This window comes from Coregonus clupeaformis, chromosome 39 (assembly GCF_020615455.1).
Source record: "Coregonus clupeaformis isolate EN_2021a chromosome 39, ASM2061545v1, whole genome shotgun sequence".
NCBI classification, from domain to species: Eukaryota; Metazoa; Chordata; class Actinopteri; order Salmoniformes; family Salmonidae; genus Coregonus; species Coregonus clupeaformis.
Window position 1 is genome coordinate 11,928,089 of NC_059230.1, and position 24,673 is coordinate 11,952,761.

Below are 24,673 nucleotides of genomic sequence, written 5' to 3' on the forward strand. Positions count from 1 at the left end.
TGACTACATTACAATGGTGGAAGCCCTCAATGGCGCTGCCCATGCTAAAACTGCCTTTTGGCCACTAGAGGCCTCTATACGTTTCTATGGTGATTGGGTACACAACCAGGAAGGAGTGAAAGCCAATTTATGCTTGCTGCGGAAAAGCGATCCAGAGGCTCCGTACAGAGGGGTTGATGCAATTGCGGGGCCTCCGGAGGCCAAATCGAGCTCTGTACTGCATCACCACGCGCCTCCCAGATTCTGTAACGATGCGGAGGGCTCCACATACAGTTGAAGTCTGAAGTTTACATACACCTTAGCCAAATACATTTAAACTCAGTTTTTCACAATTCCTGACATTTAATCCTAGTAAAAATTCCCCGTCTTAGGTCAGTTAGGATCACCACTTTATTTTAAGAATGTGAAATGTCAGAATAATAGTAGAGAGAATTATTTTTTTCAGCTTTCATTTCTTTCATCACATTCCCAGTGGGTCAGAAGTTTACATACACTCAATTAGTATTTGGTAGCATTGCCTTTAAATTGTTTAACTTGGGTCAAACGTTTCAGGTAGCCTTCCACAAGCTTCCCACAATAAATTGGGTGAATTTTGGCCCATTCCTCCTGACGGAGCTGGTGTAACTGAGTCAGGTTTGTAAAGCCTCCTTGCTCGCACACACTTTTTCAGTTCTGCCCACACATTTTCTATAGGATTGAGGTCAGGGGCCACTCCAATACTTTCACTTTGTTGCCCTTAAGCCATATTGCCACAACTTTGGAAGTATGCTTGGGGTCATTGTCCATTTGGAAGACCCATTTGCGACCAAGCTTTAACTTCCTGACTGATGTCTTGAGATGTTGCTTCAATATATCCAGATGATGCCATCTATTTTGTGAAGTGCACCAGTCCCTCCTGCAGCAAAGCACCCCCACAGCATGATGCTGCCACCCCCGTGCTTCACGGTTGGGATGGTGTTCTTCGCCTTGCAAGCGTCCCCCGTTTTCCTCCAAACATAACGATGGTCATCATGACTAAACAGTTATATTTTAGTTTCATCAGACCAGAGGACATTTCTCCAAAAAGTACAATATTTGTCCCCATGTGCAGTTGCAAACCGTAGTCTGGCTTTTTTATGACTGTTTTGGAGCAGTGGCTTCTTCCTTGCTGAGCGGCCTTTCAGATTATGTCGATATAGGACTGTGGATATAGATACTTTTGTACCGGTTTCCTCCATCATCTTCACAAGGTCCTTTGCTGTTGTTCTGGGACTGATTTGCACTTTTCGCACCAAAGTACGTTAATCTCTAGGAGACAGAACGCGTCTCCTTCCTGAGTGGTATGACGGCTGCGTGGTCCCATGGTGTTTATACTTGCGTACGATTGTTTGTACAGATGAATGTGGTACCTTCAGGCATTTGGAAATTGCTCCCCAGGATGAACCAGACTTGTGGAGATCTACAATATTTTTTTCTGAGGTCTTGGCTGATTTCTTTTGATTTTCCCATGATGTCAAGCAAAGAGGCACTGAGTTTGAAGGTAGGCCTTGAAATACATCCACAGGTACACCTCCAATTGACTCAAATGATGTCAATTAGCCTATCAGAAGCTTCTAAAGCCATGACATCATTTTCTGGAATTTTCCAAGCTGTTTAAAGGCACAGTCAACTTAGCGTATGTAAACTTCTGAACCACTGGAATTATGATACAGTGAATTATAAGTGAAATAATCTGTCAGTAAACAACTGTTGGAAAAATAACTTGTGTCATGCACAAAGTAGATGTCCTAACCGACTTGCCAAAACTATAGTTTGTTAACAAGACATTTGTGGAGTGGTTGAAAAACGACTTTTAATGACTCTAACCTATGTGTATGTAAACTTCCAACTTCAACTGTAGCTCTGCATTGACATGATTGGTTGACAGTAGGTGGGGGTGAAAGGTCCTGTATAAACATAAAATAATTTCCATAACAACAGCTCTGCTCCGGGAAGCGCAAGTAGTATGAATGCGCCGACATCCATCTCTTATAAAACATTCTGAAAGCTCTGAATGTTGTGCTTTTCTGAATACAATCTGAGTAGCTTGGGTGTCAGTCTGAATCTGCTTTTATCCGACTTGAGCTTGTCTTAGCATTATTAAATGAATGGAGAACGAGTCCGGCACACAGGCTATTCTAGCAGAGCAAAAACCAAAAGAGCTACATTGCTACCAAAACGAGCCCTTTGAGGAAGAATGAGGCGAAAAAAATTGCACAAACACAAAGCAAAAGCAGCAGACAGACATCCCAAAGGAAAATAACATGGGTACTGGAACACGGATGCAATGACGTCATCAACAGCCTGGGTCTAGTTGGGAGGACTGAACAGCGCACCTATACAGGTCTTCATTCTCACATCTTCGACCACTCGAGTGGAAAATTGCATTGATATATACATGTCAATCTCTTCTGGCTCAAAGTTGAGGAGAGATTGACTGGATCACTATTGGTCTTTGTGCGAGGTGTTGATGGGTTAAAGGTACTGAACTGTCTGTTCAAGCAGTTGGTACACAGTTCGGACACTCATCAGTACCACTCAAGACATGCAGCCAGACGACTCTTCACAGTCCCCAGGTCCAGAACAGAGGCTGGGAAACACACAGTATTAAATAGAGCCATGACTACATAGAACTCTCTGTCACCCCAGGTAACATAATTAGGCAGCAATAAAACCAGATTAAAAAAACACCTTACGGAGACTGTGGAGAGACACAGACATTTTTATATATTTTGTATTGTATTATGTATATTATTTATTGTCTTTTGTTTCCTGTTTCGACCCCAGGAAGAGTAGCCACTGCCTTGGAAGCGGCTAATTGGGGATCCTAATAAAATACTTAAATACTTTTCAGAGTCAACTGCTGACAACATTGTCACTCAGTCTCATCCATGTAGACTCTGTGTTAGGAAAGTTTAACTCTGTACGATGCAACCCCTCACCTGACAGTAGTAGTCCAACGCCCTTTGACAGTCATTCACATCCCCGTAGTCTCATTACATTACCCACAATCCCCCAAATACAATGCCTGGGTACATCCATCAATTACTCCACGGGCTGTCATAGGCCTTAAATCCTCCAATCGTAGGTCCTTTCCGGTTCTGTCAGCCCCCCCATGTTTCTCGTCCTCACTAGTGGTTGAACTTGAAGTGGTAGTTGCTGCCGGACTCGAAGGGGTTGTAGTGGAAGGGCCCTTGGCCACCCTGACCCCCTCCTCCACCCTGCTGGCTCTCTGGGTCCAAGGGGTCCTCGCCCGAGTCAAACTTCTGACGCATTTCTACAGGGGATGGAGAGACGTGCAAATAAAAAACTAGTTCATCTTGTTTCCAGCTGTGTTTTCAACACACATTTAGATTCCTGAAAACAGGTCTGACAGGATGTCATCATACTGCAAATAGGCTACATCTTCTTAAATACAATCACAGGTTAATAGTACTCTTATCTACAAGCTTGACCAACACTATCAGGTGCATATACAGTACGGTACCTGGGTTGGTGAGCACCTCTTTAGCAGAGGCGATGTCGATGAACTTTTTCTCCGCCTCCTTCTTCTCCGCCTCCTCTCTGAAGTTGTCAGGATGCCACTGTTGGGCCAGCTTCCTGTACGCCTTGATGATTTCCTGTTTGTTGGCACTCCTGGAGAAAAATACCATAAGCTAAGGTAAAAGCCTGTTTGAATACAAGGAGCAAAAGCATTCCAATTTCCCTGAGGTGATCACAGAGGTTGGTGAAAATAATTGCAACATAATGAACCTTTCACTTGTCCAATTGCTTAAAGATCACAAAGAGAGTAGATTATGTCAAGGAAGGAAGGAATTCTGTTTTTAAGAAGTATTTGAACAGGGCTCCCTTCGCTAGGTCAGCCATACCTATTGACACCCAGGACCTTGTAATAGTCCCTCTTCCGGGAGAGCTTGAGCAGTTTCTGGGCTCGCTCTAGACCTTCCCTGATCTCATTGTTCTCCATGTCAAACTCCCTCGCTTCCTGGTAGTCTTCCACCGCTAGAGAGGGAGGGAGAGGTAAAGAAAGGCAGAGAGAGACCGAAAGAAAGATTCAAATGGATACTTGACAAAGCTGGCACAATGATCCCACTGTTAGTCATTTAGCAGACGCTCTTATCCAGAGCAACTTACAGTTAGTGCATTCATCTTAAGACAGCTAGGTGGGACAACCACAAATCACAGTAAGTACATTTGTCCTCAATAAAGTAGCTATCACAAAGTCAGAGCTATTAAGAGGGGGAAAATGCTAGTTTTAGTTCAGGCTTTAGACTGGCTCCTGGCTACAAACACTGGGTTACATGGCAAGTTTGGGCGCCCCTGAGCTACAAAAAGCCCACAAGTAAACAAAGCCAGTGTTTGAGTACTTGAGGGAGTGAAAAACAATGCGACATAAAGTGTTATCATTCCATGCCATCATTCTCTTTGCTACAGTAATAGCAATGGTGAAAGTACCTTTCTCGTAGTCCTGGTTGAGGATGAAAGCCTCAGCTCTGTCTCGGAGGATGTTGATGTTGCGTGGGTCTCTCTGGTGGGCTTCAGAACAGATGTCTATTGCCTTAGCAGCCATCTTTTTCTGGTTGAGAATAATGGAGCAACGTATATAAAGCATTATTATTGGGACCCAGTCCATTTGTAATTACTTAATCATTAACTAATATACTTAAAGAGTTATGTGAAATCAGTGGTTGTAAAAGTAATTATGAAAATTCGATCACACTACCAATGAATTTCTGACTTTAGTAGAAGAACAGGCCAAGGTTTTACTATCAAATGACTATGGCTGAGGCCATGGTAATGGTCCACTCCATAGGTTCAATATTTCTCTGTGATCGGACCCACCTTGACCAGGCAGAAGCAGATCCTCTCATTGGCTTTGTTGGTGTAGTACGGGACATTAGGCTCTGTCCTCATCACTGACTCATACTTGACTATGGCCTCCTGATACCTGAGAACAAACATTCGATAATATACATTTAAGGGCAATACAACCACTGTACAATAGTCATGACTAAAATCAACCAAAGTCGATACAAATAGGATAGGTTTATTGCTAAAACTGTAAAAGAAACCTGAGAAGAAACCTAAAATATTAAACTGTCAAAGGAACACAAGGACTGAAATATAAAAAACTTGCATGGGAACTGAAACATAAGCCCGCATGGAGGGACTACTATTTAAGACCACATAGGAAGGTATTAAGGGTTGCCCTATTGCCTGGGGCAAGTGAACTGAGCAGTTGTGCATGTTAAGCCTGCTCTGAGGTTGCCCCATTTAAACAACCAAACTGCAAAGAATTCCAGCAGCCTAAAACTGATTATATTCTGGTTCCTCCCCATTGTTTTAGTAAAAGTTGAGCCTGCTCAGATTTTTTTACTGATAACAACCAAAATACAAAATAATTCCACTACTGATCTTACTGATTCCTCCCCTATTTGTAGGCGAAAGGCAGACAATATATGCCACTTCTGAATGTAAATAGCTTATTTTAATTTTTGGCCAAAAATCTGAATAAACAGCATCATTACACAGGTGCACCTTGTGCTGGGGATAATAAATGGCCACTTTAGAATGTGCAGTTTTGTCACAACACAATGCCACAGATGTCTCAAGTTTTGAGGGAGTGTACAATTGGCATGCTGACTGCAGGAATGTCCACCAGAGCTGTTGCCAGAGAATTGAATGTTCATTTCTCTACCATAAGCTGCCTCACGACCGCAGACCACGTGTAAACACGCCAGCCCAGGACCTCAACATCAGGCTTCTTCACCTGCAGGTTCGTCTGAGTGGGGGTGCTGAGGAGTATTTCTGTCTGTAATAAAGCCCTTTTGTGGGGGAAAAACTAATTCTGATTGGCTGGGCCTGGCTCCCCAGTGGGTGCCCACCCAGGCCCACAGTTGGCTGCACCCCTGCCCAGTATTGTCCATAGATTAGGGCCTAATACATTCATTTAAATTGACTGATTTCCTTATATGAACTGTATTTTTGTTCATTATAGATAGTGGTACTGACCTCTCCTCCTTGATGTGCTCCTCGGCAGAGTCCAGCTGCTTGCTGAGCTTCTTCACCTGTTTGTAGTGGGAGAAACACTCCTTGTCGTCCTGGTCCAGCTTCAGACAGTCCCGGACGTGACTGCAGAGGGAGAGGAGAGAGGAGAGAGAGAAAGAGCGAGAGAGAGAAAGAGAGAGCGAGAGAGAAAGAGAGAGCAAAGAGAGAGATTTACGTATAATGTAAAGCGGATTGAGATTTCTATTTATTTATTTTTTCATGTATTTTGAAAGAGAGTGAGTATTATTTACTAACTAACAAACCTCAAGTGCCACAATCAACCACAAATACAAAAACTCAAACCAATGTTGCTCTGAAGCCCAAAACCTCTTCATTTACATGTATTTGCTTGATAAATGTGGTTGATTGTTTGTTTGTTTAAATCACTCCGCCCTATTACTAATACAAATTCCTAGTGAGCGTACCCTAGTGACTCCTGGTGTTCCCCCAGGTTATAGTGCAGGGTGCTGAGCTTGAGGAAGGCAGCTCGGTTGTCGTTCCTCAGCCGGGTGGTGGGAGTCAGGTCCTGGATGGCCTTCCTGGGGTCTCCCAGGCGGATGTAGCATTCAGCCCGGAGCTCCCGAGACTCAGGGTCCCAGGGGGAGAGCTGAGGAGAAAGAGAGGTAAGGTCAGTGGTGTGAATTTTCCCTTTTTATGATCTGATACAAAGACTGTTGAAGTATAGTACAGCACTGTTTGATGATGAAGGTATTGTTTAGGTGAATAGGCATTTCTTTCCATCCTCAGACTAGGCCCTGTGACAGAGTGAGCCCCTACCTCCATGACAAGGCCCAATGTCTAGGCCCTGTGGCAGAGCTAACCCTACCTCCATGACAAGGCCCAATGTCTAGGCCCTGTGGCAGAGCTAACCCTACCTCCATGACAAGGCCCAATGTCTAGGCCCTGTGGCAGAGCTAACCCTACCTCCATGACCAGGCCCAATGTCTAGGCCCTGTGGCAGAGCTAACCCCTAACTCCATGACCAGGCCCAATATCTAGGCCCTGTGGCAGAGCTAACCCCTACCTCCATGACCAGGCCCAATATCTAGGCCCTGTGGCGGTGCTAACTCCTACCTCTACGACGCGGTCCAGCACAGTGATGGTGGTGCTGTAGTCTCCTCTGTGGTGGGCCGCGTGGGCCTCCTCCTGGAGCTCCTCCAGCTCGTTTGCCCTCATCAACTGGTCCTGCGCCTCCTCCTGGTCAGGGGAGCGCTGCAGCTGAGGAGGAGAAAATAAAGAAAATAGAGAGGTAAAGTTTCTGAAGAAACTGTGTGTCATTTATTACATGCTTATAATTGCTATAACAGATCACTCATATCAGGTCTAAAAAGACATAATACCACACAACTCATATCAAGTATGTAATCTAATCCTTCAGATTCCCTTTACCTCGCCCACATCACATAATTGCAATAAAAAAAGGATAATGAATGAGATTTTATTTTAAGCGCAACATGAGACAGCGAGAGGATACGATGATGGTATGAGCATTCAGAAAATACAGCAGTGAGATTTTGATTGAAAGAAGAATAAGGTGCATCTAGACATAGAAATATAATTAATAGTATGGTAATAGTAGCATTATAGTAGTTATATTTCTATGCATCTAGACTTACCACAGCCTCAAAGTCCTCCCGAGCCTCCTGGGTGTTGCCCTGCTTCAGGAGGATATTCCCTCTCTGCAGTCTGGCCTGGAAACATGGAGGCAGTTGGAGGGAGAGAGATAGAGGGATGGATGTTGAAAGTAGGAGGAGAGAGTGTGAAAGAATGAGGGAGGGAGCCAGAGAGGGAGAAAGATAGGGAGCCAGAGAGGGAGAAAGATAGGACACAAATATAGAGAAAGATACAGGTAAACAGGCAGAGATAGATGGAGAAAGAAAGAGTTATCACAACATTGTTGTCCATAACTGTGATTTATCATGACAACAGAGATTATATTATTGTTGATGACTGACTGTGTCCACTTACAGCCAGGAAGTCTGGTTTGAGCTGGATGGCTCTGGTCAGATCTGGAAGGGCGGATTTGGACTTCCCCATTGCCAGAAACACAGCTGCCCGCTTGTAGTAGGTGAGGTAGTTCTTAGAGTCTCCCTCTGAGGGAAGGCATTGGGTGAAATACAGTACGTTAGTAGGTGATCACATACTTTATATCTAGCTATTTTCATGTGGCTATATTGATTACATGGCCATCCATTGACTGAAAGTGTGTAGGCATAAATGGTCAATGTGTTTATCTAGGTGAATAGGTTTAAGACAGAGAGTGAGGGGGAGAGAGAGATCTGAAAGAATGCATGACAAAGTTGGCCTACAATGATCCATCCTTTGGAAGGACTGTGTTATGCAATGCAGCAGCCTGACTTATTTTTAAGACACAAAGGCTACAGGCAGGGATCTAAGGATGTTTGAGCTATGATGACTTGTGTCTGGTTGGTAACCTTACCCACTGCATAGTGGTAGTGGGACAAGGCCTCCGCCAGTTGACCGGCGGCCAACAGCTTACGGCCCATGTCCAAGTGCTGCTCAATCTCCACATGAGTTGCCCCCAAGACACCTGAAACACAACACTTTGTGTGAGTCTCTTAGAAGCCCCCAAAGCAATACATATAACTAGTTCAGCTAACCACATAGGAACTGACTTTAATGCAGGAACCAGAGTATGTTCTTCAATTATGTGCTATTTGTAGACATGCATTCTTCCCTCTAGATTTAAATCAAGGGCTTTGTTTGTAAAGGGGATATTCAAAATACAAGTGGAAAACCTGCGATAGCCAAAGGGTTTGGGTAGCCTATTTAGCCTACAGCTAGTAGCAAGTAATGAGGGGCACACAGTTAGCTACCTGATCATGCTGAATCCTATAACGTTACAATCGGTCGTAGCCATATGGAAATTACTGAATACTTTAGTTACCAACAACGCAGGCAGAACTATTGCAGAAAAAAACACATAGCTAACTAGCTTGTCTGCCTTGTCTTACCGTCCAACTGGAGGTCCAGTATGACACAGAGCAGTGACAAGGAAGACAGGACCCCGCTGAGACCTTTCCGTCGACCCGACTCCATACTTGAATACTTCACACTTCTCCTGGAGCTGTATATTTCACGTCTCTGATATAATTATACTGTAAACTACGTACGCTATCATTTAAACTGTAATTTCCTTCATCGTTTTTCCTCCTGAACCTTTGAGGATAGCTAGTGTTCCCATAATCCGGTTAAGAAATAGTTCCGAGTGATACCGTGAAACGCAACTGGAAGGTTCCTGCAATTTCCTTGCAAAGGACAACACAAGTTGTTTAGACAGCCAAGAGTGAGCAAAAAGATTGCATGGATCTAATATATTGTTCTCGTTTTCTCTACGTGGCATACTATTGAATAACTTCGGCAAATGTCAACAATAGGTGCTTTCTAAAGTGAAACTTCACCCGGTCCCGTTTTGGCAACCTCTTTCAGTTCGCGAACGATTCGTTCTTTTTGAACTATTATTTTTACTGACTCGAGAGTCATGATTCATTTTCTGAGTGATTCGTTCATTTTAGTCGTTCGAATGACTTACTAGTGCTGGCCGCAACGAGTCCTACAGTATAGGTTGGCTTCACGCTCCTCCGGCACAGAGGCTCCAGAGACATGATCTGACGACCAACTGTCTGTCAAATGCGCGCAGAGAAATAGATAATGAGCATAGAGAAGACAAATACATGTTTAGAAGTAATCATTGATCGCATGGTGCAAGAATTCATGTAATAATGTATTATTGAATGTTATGATGGACACAGCGTTGTAGAACCAAAACATATACAGCCTCAGAGCCATCTGCTCAACAAACCCGAACTCGAGAACGAATCGTCTGGGGGGCTGCAGTTCGCGAACGATATTGTGCTTATCACTCTCACGGCAGTCCACAACTAGACCTCGTTTCAAATGTATAATTCAATAAATAATCTTATTTGTATGCATAGCAATCAACAAATGTACATTGTTTAAAGCACACGTTTACAAGTCTCAATCACAAATGACAGCTCCAATAACCTCCCTATGAATGAGATGTGAACGAGTGGCTTGTAGAATCGTTACTTTTTCAAGTTTTCAGTTCATCATTCGCCAGTACGGGGTCCTGCGTGCTCTGGTCATTACTGACTCAAATGAAATAAATGAGTCGAAAGATTCGTTCTTTGGACTGAACGAGTCGAAAATATCCGAGTCAGTAATAAGAGCCGAATTTCCCATCACTAATTTCTGTGCGGTGAGTGGCCACTGGCCAGACCTCGCGTCACACATCCTTGTTGCCTAAAACGTAGGGCGGTCTCATTGGTTGAACTATTTTAGCTCGTAGACGACACTCCCATGTCCTTGTATGGTACAGAATACCATCACTGAACAGGCAGGCATACACACACAGTGGAAATACCATAATAATCATACAAGGAATATCATTGATAGGCCTACCCTATGTCAAATTTTCTGTGGTAATAATAAGCATATGGTTGACGATGTTCATTCCTTATTAGATACAAACAAAATAGGAATTTGAGTATTTAAAGAGGAATTTTATTGGGTGGAATTATAAAACACTAAAACAAACATTCAGAATGGCATATGACCACCACACACATCTCAGACATGATAAAACTGTACAAACAATGCAAAACATTTCGATACCAGAAATACAAATCAATATATGAGAATCAATCAAGTTTGAATCTGCTGGTTATGACTTCCCCCTAGATCTAGAAGTTTGTACAACAACAGATCATCAAGTGATTCCTTTTCCAAAGAAACAAACTACCTGATTGTCAATATGCAATGCCAACATGAGCCTATATCATTATGAAAATAAATGTGTGAAATGTACATATACTGTAATGAATGTATCAATTATAAGGCATCCCATCTTCTGCACATTATTTTACAGGCAATATGTTTTCACAGTGCACAACAACATAACTAACTGACACTTCTTCAATTTGAGATGATTCCAACTCAAAGACATGATCATATTGGTTACAGCAGGTGTGTCAAACTCATTTTGGGCCGCATTCGGTCTTCAACAACGTCCAGAGGGCCGCAGTGAAAATTGGTCAAAATGTGCAAAAAATGGTTCTCTAGCCATCGTTTTTTGAATTTTCTATGCTCCCTGACTGTCTAGCTTTCATTTAGGTAATTATTAGCATAGCCGCGGGAAGTAAGGGTGCTGGTCAATTTAAATAATTTTACAAAAATTATAAAACACAATCTTGCCAAAATTATATAAATAATCTTGCCAAATTTGTAACAAATAATTTCCCCCACAATTATATGACTCTTGTCTGAACAGACATAAATACAATATTTCAAAATACTACACCATAGAGCATAATTTTGCCACAGAGTATCAATAGCTTCTAAAACATGTTAGAAGCTATTGATAAAAAGTGTTTTATTACAACACTTAGAGTCATGAAGGCTCCAATTTGGGCCAGGCATGTGCCAAATATTGAACAGGTTGATGCATCCATAGAAGGATTTTGGAACCTCTAACCCTGGCACTTCAACTGTTAAACCCATGGGTACACTTGCAATGGCTGCCAGTCCTGACTTTAATAGGAACAGCCATCGGCCATCACCCTAGCCTAGGCTTCATCTTCATCATTGGTTGAGTCACTGTCACTGGAAAGTTTATTTTGTAGCCTATTGTGGCATATACTATATACAGTACCAGTCAAAAGTTTGGGAGACACCTACTCATTCAAGGGTTTTTCTTTATTTTTACTATTTTCTACATTGTAGAATAATAGTGTAGACATCAACACTATGAAATAACACATATGGAATCATGTAGTAACCAAAAAAGTGTTAAACAAATCAAAATATATTTTATATTTGAGATTCTTCAAATAGCCACCCATTGCCTTGATGACAGCTTTGCACACACTTGGCATTCTCTCAACCAGCTTCATGAGGTAGTCACCTGGAATGCATTTAAATTAACAGGTGTGCATTCTTAAAAGTTAATTTGTGGAATTTCTTTCCTTCTTAATGCCTTCTTCAGAAAATAAATTTTTATTTATAAAAAAATGCTATATATATCTGTGGGCGCGGACTAGGCCTACTGATGTCCTGTTCAGTTTGAGAGGGAGAGCACGAAGATGAGGACCTGAGGTAAGCTTGCAACTGCTATAATTGATTTGAATAAAAACAATATGTTGCGTTTCCTAATGAAGCTATTTATCAGAGTTACTGACCTTACAATAAGCCATATTCGAGTAATTTACATAATTTACATTATTATAAAGCAGCAGCCACGGAGATGGACAGCGCATTGGTGCTGAGCGTAGGCTAATTCCAGAAGGTCTAATTCATTAAAACAGTTTTTGATTTGACTTTAGGCTACTAACAACAAGAAGGCTTTGTGTTGAAGCCTGTTTCTTCCTATTCAAGAAAAAAAGAAGTAGGCCCACCTGTTTAACAGACAAAATTATAGTCTACTATCCATAGATTTTCCTTCAGTCACCATGCACTCCTTAAATATCTCAGTGTAATTGAAGAGCTGAATTGAGGTGGTATGTGAGGGTATTGTCGCTTTTGTTAAAGAAAATGGCTAAAAGCATAGACTTTTAAGATTTAGATTTTAATGGACCTGATTATATAAAGCAATCTATGTATAACAACTCTTTAGTCCGCAATGCTTTATGCTAGAAACAACCTGTAAAATGCAGGGGTAAGACGTGACTCCGATGCATATGGGATATCTTTGGTTTATCGCTATGACATTCAAAGGCTGCGCTACAACCTTCTATACCCGAGAAGACAAAAAAATGACTTTGCTTGGGAAGGAATGTGTGATTCTGTCACTATCAATTGACGTTCGACATTTCAACAGGCTATTAAACGACATACTAACTCTAAATCAGTCAGAAGCAAGCCAGGTAGCCTAAGAAAGAACAAAAATGTCTTCTTTAGGCTATATTACTATTATTTCAAGGCTATAGCCTGCCGTTTAAAAAAATCTATTGTGAAGCATTTGTGACATGCTACAGGTGCTCAGCATTTCAACAACACATCAACAACAGCACTTCAACAACAAGCCTATACATTTAGCATTTAGGCTGTATACAATAAATAATGCCTTACAATTAAATAATAATAAAACAAAAAATGACGTATTCTACAGTGCAGTCATTTTACAGTACCTTTGAATTCACTTTTAGAAACATGAGTTTGGCTAGTCTTTGGTTTGAGGATCATGGGGTGAGCTATGCATGCCTAGTTTGTTAATCTAGCATAGCAGATGCTCTTGTATTCCCATGCCCTTAGCACCGTCAACACAAATCTGTTTTGTAACAACAATATCATGGAATAAAATAGAATAAATAAGAAAATGTTAGTTTAACAGTGTCTGGTAGGCTTCGGACATGGTGAATGAAGGTGATCCACAGGGTCCAGTGGTGTGCCCTCTCTCTTTCTCAGACATAGGCGTTCTGGCCGTAGGAAGTGGCAGCCTGACTCCGTGATGGTGCAACTCCAGAGGACACTATGCCCCTGGGCTGGTATGCATAAGGTCTGAGGAAGGGAAAGAAGAGAGGAAGAGTGGATGAGGACACACATAGATGTGGATAAGGAAGGATACAGCACACACACACACACACACACACACACACATAACACACACACACACACACACACACACACACACACACACACACACACACTCACACACACACACACACACACACACATACACACATGTACATAGACACACAGTATCCACTGAACTCACTGTTTCTCAGACGTGCCCAGTTTGCAGGCACATGTCAAACACGACCCTCCAATGATAGCAAGAAGAGCCGAGCACCAGCCAATGTAGAGGCCCTCTCCGATTTCATACCTGCAACACACAGTACATCCCACAGTTAATCAAGTTCATAAATAGGGGTTGGAAGCGAGACTGCTCTTCTGTCTAAAATACAGCAGAGGGCAGTAGTATGCTACTAGCCTCATTACTTTAGTTGGAATAGGCCATCAGTCTCCTCTCACTTACTTTATCCCGGGATAGAATGGATCAAAGAAGTCCTGGGTGATGTTGAAAGCATACCAAGACACTGAGATCATTGTGCACAGGCCTGAGAGAGAAAAAAGAGAGGGAGAAAGAGAGAGAAGTTAATTGTGCACAAAGTAATTGAGATTTAGCAGTTATAACATATAGAAGCAGTAATTATAGTAAACTTGAGAATGCCCAGTTACCTTGAAGAAAGAAAAGCACGCCACCAACGCCAGCTATTCTACCCTTTAGAACCATGTCCTCTCCGGCCGCTTTAGAACACTGTACCCCGACCAGGGTGGCGAGGAGCCCGATAGATCCAAAAACCATCGCTGCAATCATCAATGCTCGAGACGCCTGGATGTATCCTGCTTAAAAATAAAGGCAAATTGTACATTTTACAATCAAGATTAATAGGGCTATTACACGTTTTTTATATACTGTAATAACAAATAAAATGATTATCAAATGTGATTTGTACAGAAACATATTGAGTAATACACATTTTATTAACCACACGTGAAACTAATAATTATGATAATAAATATTTAAGGATATGATGTATTGAAGTTGAACAGCCTTCTGCTGTGTTGAGTAGGGAAGGAAAATTGGCACAATCAAAGACCTATAAATAAATTATTTGGCAGATTTTATCTTAACCAATTACATCTTGATTCAACCTAAATTGATTGGTTATTTACGTTGTTCACGGATAATCATATTTTTACCTTATGACCTCTTATCCACAAATTAAAAAGTAAAAGTGTAACCTATGGGGCTTTAATTACAACAAAACAATATCGATCATCACAGGCAATAAATCAATTTACTCTTCAACATTATTGGTTAATGTATCTATTGCAATTGTTACATTTTTTATTGACAAAGATTCCAATTATCTTGGGTGCACTTGCCGTTCAGGGCGAGTAGAGAGGGGAACTCGCGACAGTTGTGGACACCAGTTGAGTCTGTGGCACAGGACATCCATAGGTTCTCATAGATGGTGGAGGTAGTGATGACGTTCCCGTCATCCGTTGAAACCTTCCAGTAACGGTTCGGTATAGCTATCCCCACCATCAACCATCCAATGAACCCAAGCAGCAAGCTAACAACCTCCAGTATAGGATCCATTTAGTTTTTTTCTAGTAATTGGTGTAAATAAAAACAGAGAAGGAGAAAGAAAATAGTATATCCTATCGTTAGGTTGTATCCTCTTCGATTTTATTCGATTCACTTATTTTTGTCTATGATATTTGTGCTTAAAGAATTATAAGCATATAGCTCCACCGGTTGAAATTCTGTTGAGTGTCTGCTCCCCTTCTTGGTCACGATTGTGTCAGGTTGTCAATGAGCAACAGATATGGTCAGTGATTTATCATTGCCTACCTGTGTTCTCTCCCACCCCCTCACACACACACTTGTTTTTGCTACATCATGGGGACACATAACTGGGAGGTGCCTGACGGGACAGCACTTTCAAAATGGTCTAGGGACATGATCTAAACTGATACAAGTTTCTTGTGCTTCTGCAATCTTAGAAATGACTTGAAATATCAAGATTTAATCATATTAACCACACTTGACATTTCACATCCTGTTGAGTAATGTGTTAGATTATCCACCCTAATGAGGACCAGTGATGTCATTACTATTTGCTTTACAAAGTGTGACATCACTGGGTGGTACTACAGGGGACCAAGCTTCTGGTGCATCTTTGTATTTCGTTTAATGGTTTACATTCTAACGCTTTTAAGTCCATATGGGATAGTGGTCTAGAGGGGTGGAGAATGGTTATACAGGATTTATATTCTGTAATCCTCAATCTGCCTCAGAAGTGAGTCTTCCCTAAAAACAGATACCACAGCTCCCATTGTGCAGTTCCTTACTATCACCTGGCAGTTTGGATAACAAGGTTGCTGGGTCTTGTCTGCTGGAGTTAAGTCTGTAGTGTTCCAATATGTGAACACATCCTATACATCTTTAGGGAAGCTGTCACACTCTAGCAAACAAAGGGATAGGAGGGATGCTCGACAACTAGACATACACTGAAGACGTTCACTGATAAAAATAAACTACACATGGACTAAATCATTGGATGGTGTTGAGGCACCAAAAAATCAGAATGTTGAGGAATAAATGCATTCATATTGCACTCACTTCATTCCTGAGGACAGATGGACATGCTTGTATATCCTATAACCCTTCTGTTTTGAAGGGTCATGGCACCCCTACAGGACTCCAATTGCTTCCAATTACCCTAGGCCACGCCCCTTCCCTCCAAACTTGTTCTCACTTCTAATCACCTCTCCTCTACTTTTTACCCCAGGTCTCGCCCCTTCCCTCCACACCTGTTCCCACTCCCTAATCACCTCTCCTTTACTTTTTACCCCAGGTCACACCACTTCCCTCCACACCTGTTCCCACTCCCTAATTACCTCTAATCACCGCCCACATTATGTATTTTTGATGTTCATGTCCTCAATTTGTTAATTCTAATTGCTCCTTTGTTATGTTTATCCTGGCAGTCTCCTCAGTTGTATGTTAAGCCTATTCCACAGTCACTTTGTAATGTCTACACCTTTTGATGTGTTTCAAATGTTTCCCTTTTGTATCTCCCTTCCAGACCAGCACATCCTTGTTAGCCACATCGTATCTCAAGGCCTTACAAGCCACAACTCCTAACACATCTTACCTACCTACAAGCCCCAACTACTAACCTCCATCAGAACCCTCCCCCCATGTGCTGTTCATTCCTGTGTTCAAGTGGGTGTAATAAATACCCCTATTCCTGCTCCATCTCCTCACTTGCATTATATCCGATGCGCCATGGTGGCAGCAACAGTCGTGAACCTAGCTTACAGTCCATGGTGGCAGCAACAGTCGTGAACCTAGTTTACAGTCCATGGTGGCAGCAACAGTCGTGAACCTAGCTTACAGTCCATGGTGGCAGAACGTAGCTTAGAAAATAAGTATTTGGTCACCTACAAACAAGCAAGATTTCTGGCTCTCACAGACCTGTAACTTCTTCTTTAAGCGGCTCCTCTGGCCTCCACTCATTACCTGTATTAATGGCACCTGTTTGAACTTGTTATCAGTATAAAATACACCTGTCCACAACCTCAAACAGTCACACTCCAAACTCCACTATGGCCAAGACCAAAGAGCTGTCAAAGGACACCAGAAACAAAATTGTAGACCTGCACCAGGCTGGGAAGACTGAATCTGCAATAGGTAAGCAGCTTGGTTTGAAGAAATCAACTGTGGGAGCAATTATTAGGAAATGGAAGACATACAAGACCACTGATAATCTCCCTCGATCTGGGGCTCCACACAAGATCTCACCCTGTGGGGTCAAAATGATCACAAGAACGGTGAGCAAAAATCCCAGAACCACACGGGGGGACCTAGTGAATGACCTGCAGAGAGCTGGGACCAAAGTAACAAAGCCTACCATCAGTAACACACTACGCCGCCAGGGACTCAAATCCTGCAGTGCCAGACGTGTCCCCCTGCTTAAGACAGTATATTAAACAGTGCTTGTCCCTCTTGCTGGGATAGTTTTCCCTGTAGGCGCAACAGACAAACATAACTTTTAATGGTGCATCTATTTGTGGGGCTATCTCCTTCATTAGATACTATGTTGCAATAGAAGCCTGGGTCACGAGGTTAGTGTACAGATGTAGGATCTTATTTTGAGCCAGTTTGCTACAACAGGAAAATAATCCGGCAGCAACAGGAACATTTTTGTACGGGTTGATAAAATTTTTCATTTGGGCAAATTAAGTCTGACATTTTAAAGTGGATATTACAAACATATCCACATCACTGTCAGAGCAAAGGTCTATTACCTGAAAAAAATTACCTGAAAAATATAGCTGCAAGCAGCGATTACTGGGATCCAAGCCAAAATGACAAGGTTCATGACTAAAAGCATGACATGACTCATGACCGCAGTCAAATTCCATGTGAATTAGCTGGCTAGCAAACAGATCTACAAATGCATTGCTTGCTAATGTACAGAGCCTACCAGTTGGTGATTAGCCTACAGCCAAATAAACATTCATGCACTTACTTGCAAACATTGATGGAGTTGCTAGCTGGCAAATATTTTTCCTCTTGGATGTTGAGTTTACTATTGTATCCTTTTGATGGCAAATTTACTTTATAATTCAACCCTGCTATAGTTGCTGAGGGTCGACTTTTCCAGGCAAGTGTTTGCACTGCAAGCGATCAAGCACCTCAGTAAGCGGGCTAAATTATTGAACTTGTCTATGTAAATTAGAGTACAATTTTACAGCTGTAACGTTCACTCCACTTGTAATTTTTATAATACAGTAAAGTAGCCTACATGCTTGTTGTAGGCTACAAGCAAACGAGAACACCAGCCGTCTGATACTGACTGATCAAAGGGTGGCTGGCCCAGCGGCTGCTTGAGAACTCTCAGAGCACGTTATGACGTCTTGCCTGGGTTTGTTTACATGATGTCTTGCCTGGGTTTGTTACACTATGTCTTACCTGGGTTTGTTTACCTGATGTCTTGCCTGGGTTTGTTTACATGTCTTGCCTGGGTTTGTTTTGTCGCCCGACAGTTTGATATTTCATAAATACAAATGACGTAAATGAAACTTACTGAGTTTTGCTTTAAGACCTGCCTAAAATAAAGAATGGATTTATTGTGATGGTTTATATAGTCTATTGAAGCACCGGTGCGTCAATCTAAGTAACATAATAAAAAAATCCCCATCAAAATCCGTCAGTTTAAGCTAGAGATATCTGCCGTGGAAGGTGGCAGAGCTATAGTGGTGTTTGTCAGAGCATGAGACATCCCGAAAAACAGTCTTCTCACATCCTTCTCACATATTTTTCACATATTTCTATAGAAATATGAGACTCACGAACACGATGGTTGTCTCCGTTTTGCTCTACGACCTCCACAAGCCCCACGGGACTCGTCTGAAGTCGGTACAGTTGATGTGCCAACTTCTATTTGTAGCGTCCGAACCGTTTGGACCACAAACTAATGTGACCATGTTTTGCTTTACGACCACCACAAGTGTCATGGGACTCCTCTGAAAGCAATCGGTACCGGTTTAATAAATGAATGGAAGTATGGAGGAAGTTTTGTGCCTACCCCAAGAAAAGGGTTAAATATGTGTGCCTACGGTTTAGACTTTTAAGAATTAAATGGATTTATTCGACTTTGATGTTTCAAAGGCGGGTATTAGTGGCTTGTATGCATGGAGGCCTGGAAATATACACAATACCCTTGCCCTTTCCAAAACCATAAACACATTGAAACCTTTCTGCTTTAAGCCTCTTGGGAATGGTTTAAAAACTAACCAGTGTTTGCTATACACATATTTCTGGAGCTGGAACTGCCTCGTTCACAGGGGATGATGACTGGTCTGTCTCATTGCCTTCATAGCGTTCCAAGTTTCCCGAGGACTGGAGAACAGACGCACACATTTAGAACATTAGCCACTAGTTTACGTGGCATTTAGAACAGACAGAGGAGCATTGGTTTCGTTCCCCTACATCATAGAGAGAGAGTTTACACTACTAAACCAGTTAGGATGCTACCATCTCTGCAGTAATATTACACCGAATCGTCGAAGACATGTTGGGAATGGTTTACACTAACCGCTAACACTCAAATGTGTGAGTTTACGTGGCTAATCCACTTGGGCTAGACATACCATTACCTGTGTGTGGAATTCCATCATGTTATTTTGGCGAGCCAAGCACTTCTCATGATGCCTTCTCAGGTTTTCCATGCAAGCCCTTCATCTCTTTGTCCTGGTGCTTTCATGTTTGCAAAAAAGGTTGAAGAACTCAGGCCTTCATTCAATGTACAGTTGAAGTCGGAAGTTTACATACACTTAGGTTGGAGTCATTAGTCCAGACAAACCTTAACCCTAACGTACATCTACGCCCACCCTTAGCGGAGTTGCCAACAACCGGATGCATCCGGTTTTCAGGGATACAGCTAATTCAACTAGCTTCCTTTTCCGCTGAAAACCTGATGTGGGAACACCGCTCAAGCGCCTGCTACTTTAGGTTAATCTAACCCACCCCTGGCTCACAGCTTTAGCCAGTGTAGAGTAATGATGACAAATACCTGGAAAGAGTTAGGGAAAGTTACAAACCCTTCCAAGAAAAAAAGTCACAAAAACATCACATTAAAATGACATTTTCAGAGTAAAAGTCACTACGACTGAAGAACTAATGGTTCGAACAGCTCACAATCCATGCTGTTGCTGAGGGAGCCATAAAACTAAGCTGACAATAAAATGTTATCTTTATTACAGGGCAGAATACAGTTGAAGTCGGAAGTTTACATAGACTTAGGTTGGAGTCATTAAAACTTGTTTTTCAACCACTCCACACATTTCTTGTTAACAAACTATAGTTTTGGCAAGTCGGTTAGGACATCTACTTAGTGCATGACACAAGTAATGTTTCCAACAATTGTTTACAGACAGATTATTTCACTTATAATTCACTATATCACAATTCCAGTGGGTCAGAAGTTTACATACACTAAGTTGACTGTGCCTTTAAACAGGTTGGAAAATTCCAGAAAATGATGTCATGGCTTTAGAAGCTTCTGATAGGCTAATTGACATCATTTGAGTCAATTGGAGGTGTACCTGTGGATGTATTTCAAGGCCTACCTTCAAACTCAGTGCCTCTTTGCTTGACATCATGGGAAAATCAAAAGAAATCAGCCAAGACCTCAGAAAAAATTGTAGACCTCCACAAGTCTGGTTCATCCTTGGTAGCAATTTCCAAACGCCTGAAGTTACCACGTTGTACAAACAATAATACGCAATTATAAACACCATGGGACCACGCAGCCGTCATACCGCTCAGGAAGGAGACGCGTTCTGTCTCCTAGAGATGAACGTACTTTGGTGGGAAAAGTGCAAATCAATCCCAGAACAACAACAAAGGACCTTGTGAAGCTGCTGGAGGAAACAGGTACAAAAGTATCTATATCCACAGTAAAACGACTCCTATATCGACATAACCTGAAAGGCCGCTCAGCAAGGAAGAAGCCACTGCTCCAAAACCGCCATAAAAAAGCCAGACTACGGTTTGCAACTGCACATGGGGACAAAGATTGTACTTTTTGGAGAGATGAAACAAAAATAGAACTGTTTGGCCATAATGACCATTGTTATGTTTGGAGGTAAAAGGGGTAGGCTTGCAAGCTGCAGAACACCATCCCAACCGTGAAGCACGGGGGTGGCAGCATCATGCTGTGGGGGTGCTTTGCTGCAGGAGGGACTGGTGCACTTCACAAAAAGATGGCATCATGAGGAAGGAAAATTATGTGGATATCTTGAAGCAACATCTCAAGACATCAGTCAGGAAGTTAAAGCTTGGTCGCAAATGTGTCTTCCAAATGGACAATGACCCCAAGCATACTTCCAAAGGTGTGGCAAAATGGCTTAAGGACAACAAACTCAAGGTATTGGAGTGGCCATCACAAAGCACTGACCTCAATCCTATAGAACATTTGTGGGCAGAACTGAAAAGGCGTGAACGAGCAAGGAGGCCTACAAACATGACTCAGATACACAAGCTCTGTCAGGAGGAATGGGCCAAAATTCACCCAACTTATTTTGGGAAGCTTGTGGAAGGCTACCCAAAACATTTGACCCAAGTTAAACAATTTAAAGCCAATGCTACCAAATACTAATTGAGTGTATGTAAACTTCTGACCCACTGGGAATGTGATGAAAGTAATAAAAGCTTAAATAAATAATTCTCTCTACTATTATTCTGACATTTCACATTCTTAAAATAAAGTGGTGATCCTAACTGACCTAAAACAGGGAACTTTTAATAGGATTAAATGTCAGGAATTGTGAAAAACTGAGTTTAAATGTATTTGGCTAAGGTGTATGTAAACTTCAACTGTACATACAAATATAGTACTTTATGAGCAGTCAATTTGACCACAATGAAGTTGCAGAGTTGGGATAAAGTATCTACACTACCGGTCAAATGTTTTAGAACACCTACTCATTCAAGGGTTTTTCTTTATTTTTACTATTTTCTACATTGTAGAATAATAGTGAAGACATCAAAACTATGAAATAACATATATGTAATCATGTAGTAACCAAAAACACATTTTATATTTGGGATTCTTCAAATAGCCACCCTTTGCCTTGATGACAGCTTTGCACACTCTTGGCATTCTCTCAACCAGCTTCATGAGGTAGTCACCTGGAATGTATTTCAATTAACAGGTGTGCCTTCTTAAAAGTTAATTTGTGGAATTTCTTTCCTTCTTAATGTGTTTGAGCCAGTCAGTTGTGTTGTGACAAGGTAGGTGGGGGATACACAAGCTAGCCCTATTTGGTAAAAGACCAAGACCATATAATGGCAAGAACAGCTCTAATAAGCAAAGAGGAACAACAGTCCATCACTATTTTAAGACATGAAGGTCAGTTAATACGGAACACTTCAAGAACTTTGAACGTTTCTTCAAGTGCAGTCGCAAAAACCATCAAGGGCTATGATGAAACTAGCTCTCATGAGGACCGCCACAGGAATGGAAGACCCAGAGTTACCTCTGCTGCAGAGGATAAGTTCATTAGAGTTACCAGCCTCAGAAATTGCAGCCCAAATAAATGCTTCACAGAGTTCAAGTAAAAGACACATCTCAACATCAACTGTTCAAAGGAGACTGTGTGAATCAGGGCTTAATGGTCGAATTGCTGCAAATAAACAACTACTAAAGGGCACCAATAAAAAGAAGAGACTTGCTTGGGCCAAGAAACACAAGCAATGGATATTGGAGTCCAAATTTGACATTTTTGGTTCGAACCGCTGTGTCTTTGTGAGACGCGGTGTGGGTGAACAGATGATCTCCGCATGTGTATTTTCCACCGTAAAGCATGGAGGAGGAGGTGTTATGGTGTGGGGGTGCTTTTCTGGTGACATTGTCTGTGATTTATTTAGAATTCAAGGCACACTTAACCAGCATGACTACCACAGCATTCTGCAGCAATACGCCATCCCATCTTGTTTGGGCTCAGTGGGACTATCATTTGTTTTTCAACAGGACAATGACCCAACACCTCCAGGCTGTGTATGGGCCATTTTACCAAGAAGGAGAGTGATGGAGTGCTGCATCAGATGACCTTGCCTCCACAATCCCCCGACCTCAACCCAATTGAGATGGTTTGGGATGAGTTGGATGGCAGAGTGAAGGAAAAGCAGCCAACAAGTGCTCAGCATATGTGGGAACTCCTTCAAGACTGTTGGAAAAGCATTCCAGGTGAAGCTGGTTGAGAAAATGCCAAGAGTGTGCAAAGCTGCCAAGAGTGTGCAAAGCACACCTTTCACAAACGGTGGCTATTTGAAAAATCTCAAATATAAAACATATTTTGATTTGTTAAAACATTTTTTGGTTACTACGTGATTCCATATGTGTTATTTCATAGTTTTGATGTCTTCACTATTATTCTACAATGTAGAAAATAGTAAAACAAAGAAAAATCCTTGAATGAGTATGTGTTCTAAAACTTTTGACCGTTAGTGTATACTTGGTCAATAATCTTTAGTGTTGAATCTGCTTTTTCCGTTTCATGTAGATACACTATAAATATCGGTTGCAACATTCACTACCAAGTTCCAAACTGCCTCTGGAAGCAACGTCAGCACAAGAACTGTTCGTCGTGGAGCTTCATGAAATGGGTTTCCATTGCCGAGCAGCCACACACAAGCTAAGATCACCATGCGCTATGCCAAGTGTCGGCTGGAGTGGTGTAAAGCTCACCACCATTGGACTGTGGAGCAGTGGAATGCGTTCTCTGGAGTGATGAATCATGCTTCACCATCTGGCAGTCCGAATAACGAATCTGGGTTTGGCGGATGCCAGGAGAATGCTACCTGCCCGAATGCATAGTGCCAACTGTAAAGTTTGGTGGAGGAGGAATAATGATCTGAGGCTGTTTTTCATGGTTCAGGCTAGGCCCCTTAGTTCCAGTGAAGGGAAATCTTAACGCTACAGCATACAATGACATTCTAGATGATTCTGTGCTTCCAACTTTTTGGCAACAGTTTGGGGAAGGCCTTTTCCTGTTTCAATATAACAATGCCCCCATGCAGAAAGCGAGGTCCATACAGAAATAGTTTGTCGAGATTGGTGTGGAAGAACTTGACTGGCCTGCACAAAGCTCTGACCTCAACCCCATCGAACACCTTTGGGAAGAATTGGAACGCCGACTGCGAGCCATGCCTAATCGCCCAACATCAGTGCCCGACCTCACTAATGCTCTTGTGGCTGAATGGAAGCAAGTCCCTGCAGCAATGTTCCAACATCTAGTGGAAAGCCTTCTTAGAAGAGTGGAGGCTGTTATAGCAGCAAAGGGGGGACCAACTCCATATTAATGCCCATGATTTTGGAATGAGATGTTCGATGAGCAGGTGTCCACATACCTTTGGTCATGTAGTGTAGCTTTCACCTGGATTCTCAGTCCGAATGTTTTGCAGACTCAGTGTATTTAACCCAAAGTACTTCTTCCAATAGTTATTTCCTTTTCTGGAGTCAATAACTTCAGGAACATTTTACAT

At 42.0% G+C, this 24,673-nt stretch overlaps 2 protein-coding genes across 2 annotated transcripts; both read right to left on the reverse strand.

Annotated features, from left to right (window-relative positions):
* Window positions 1–1,831: 1,831 nt before the first annotated feature.
* On the reverse strand, window positions 1,832–9,563 carry LOC121554522 (dnaJ homolog subfamily C member 3). Its single transcript, XM_041868135.2, has 12 exons — window positions 9,042–9,563; window positions 8,507–8,617; window positions 8,035–8,159; window positions 7,683–7,757; window positions 7,141–7,284; window positions 6,492–6,673; window positions 6,031–6,150; window positions 4,861–4,966; window positions 4,474–4,594; window positions 3,888–4,020; window positions 3,506–3,654; window positions 1,832–3,295 (listed from the first exon to the last, which is right to left on the reverse strand). Exons 1-12 carry the CDS (start codon window positions 9,124–9,126, stop codon window positions 3,150–3,152), a joined length of 1,497 nt encoding a protein of 498 aa, XP_041724069.1. The 5' UTR covers window positions 9,127–9,563; the 3' UTR covers window positions 1,832–3,149.
* Window positions 9,564–12,654: 3,091 nt separating this feature from the next.
* LOC121554575 (claudin-15-like) lies at window positions 12,655–15,399 on the reverse strand. Its single transcript, XM_041868192.2, has 5 exons — window positions 14,995–15,399; window positions 14,284–14,448; window positions 14,081–14,162; window positions 13,820–13,927; window positions 12,655–13,602 (listed from the first exon to the last, which is right to left on the reverse strand). Exons 1-5 carry the CDS (start codon window positions 15,209–15,211, stop codon window positions 13,506–13,508), a joined length of 669 nt encoding a protein of 222 aa, XP_041724126.2. The 5' UTR covers window positions 15,212–15,399; the 3' UTR covers window positions 12,655–13,505.
* Window positions 15,400–24,673: the final 9,274 nt, after the last annotated feature.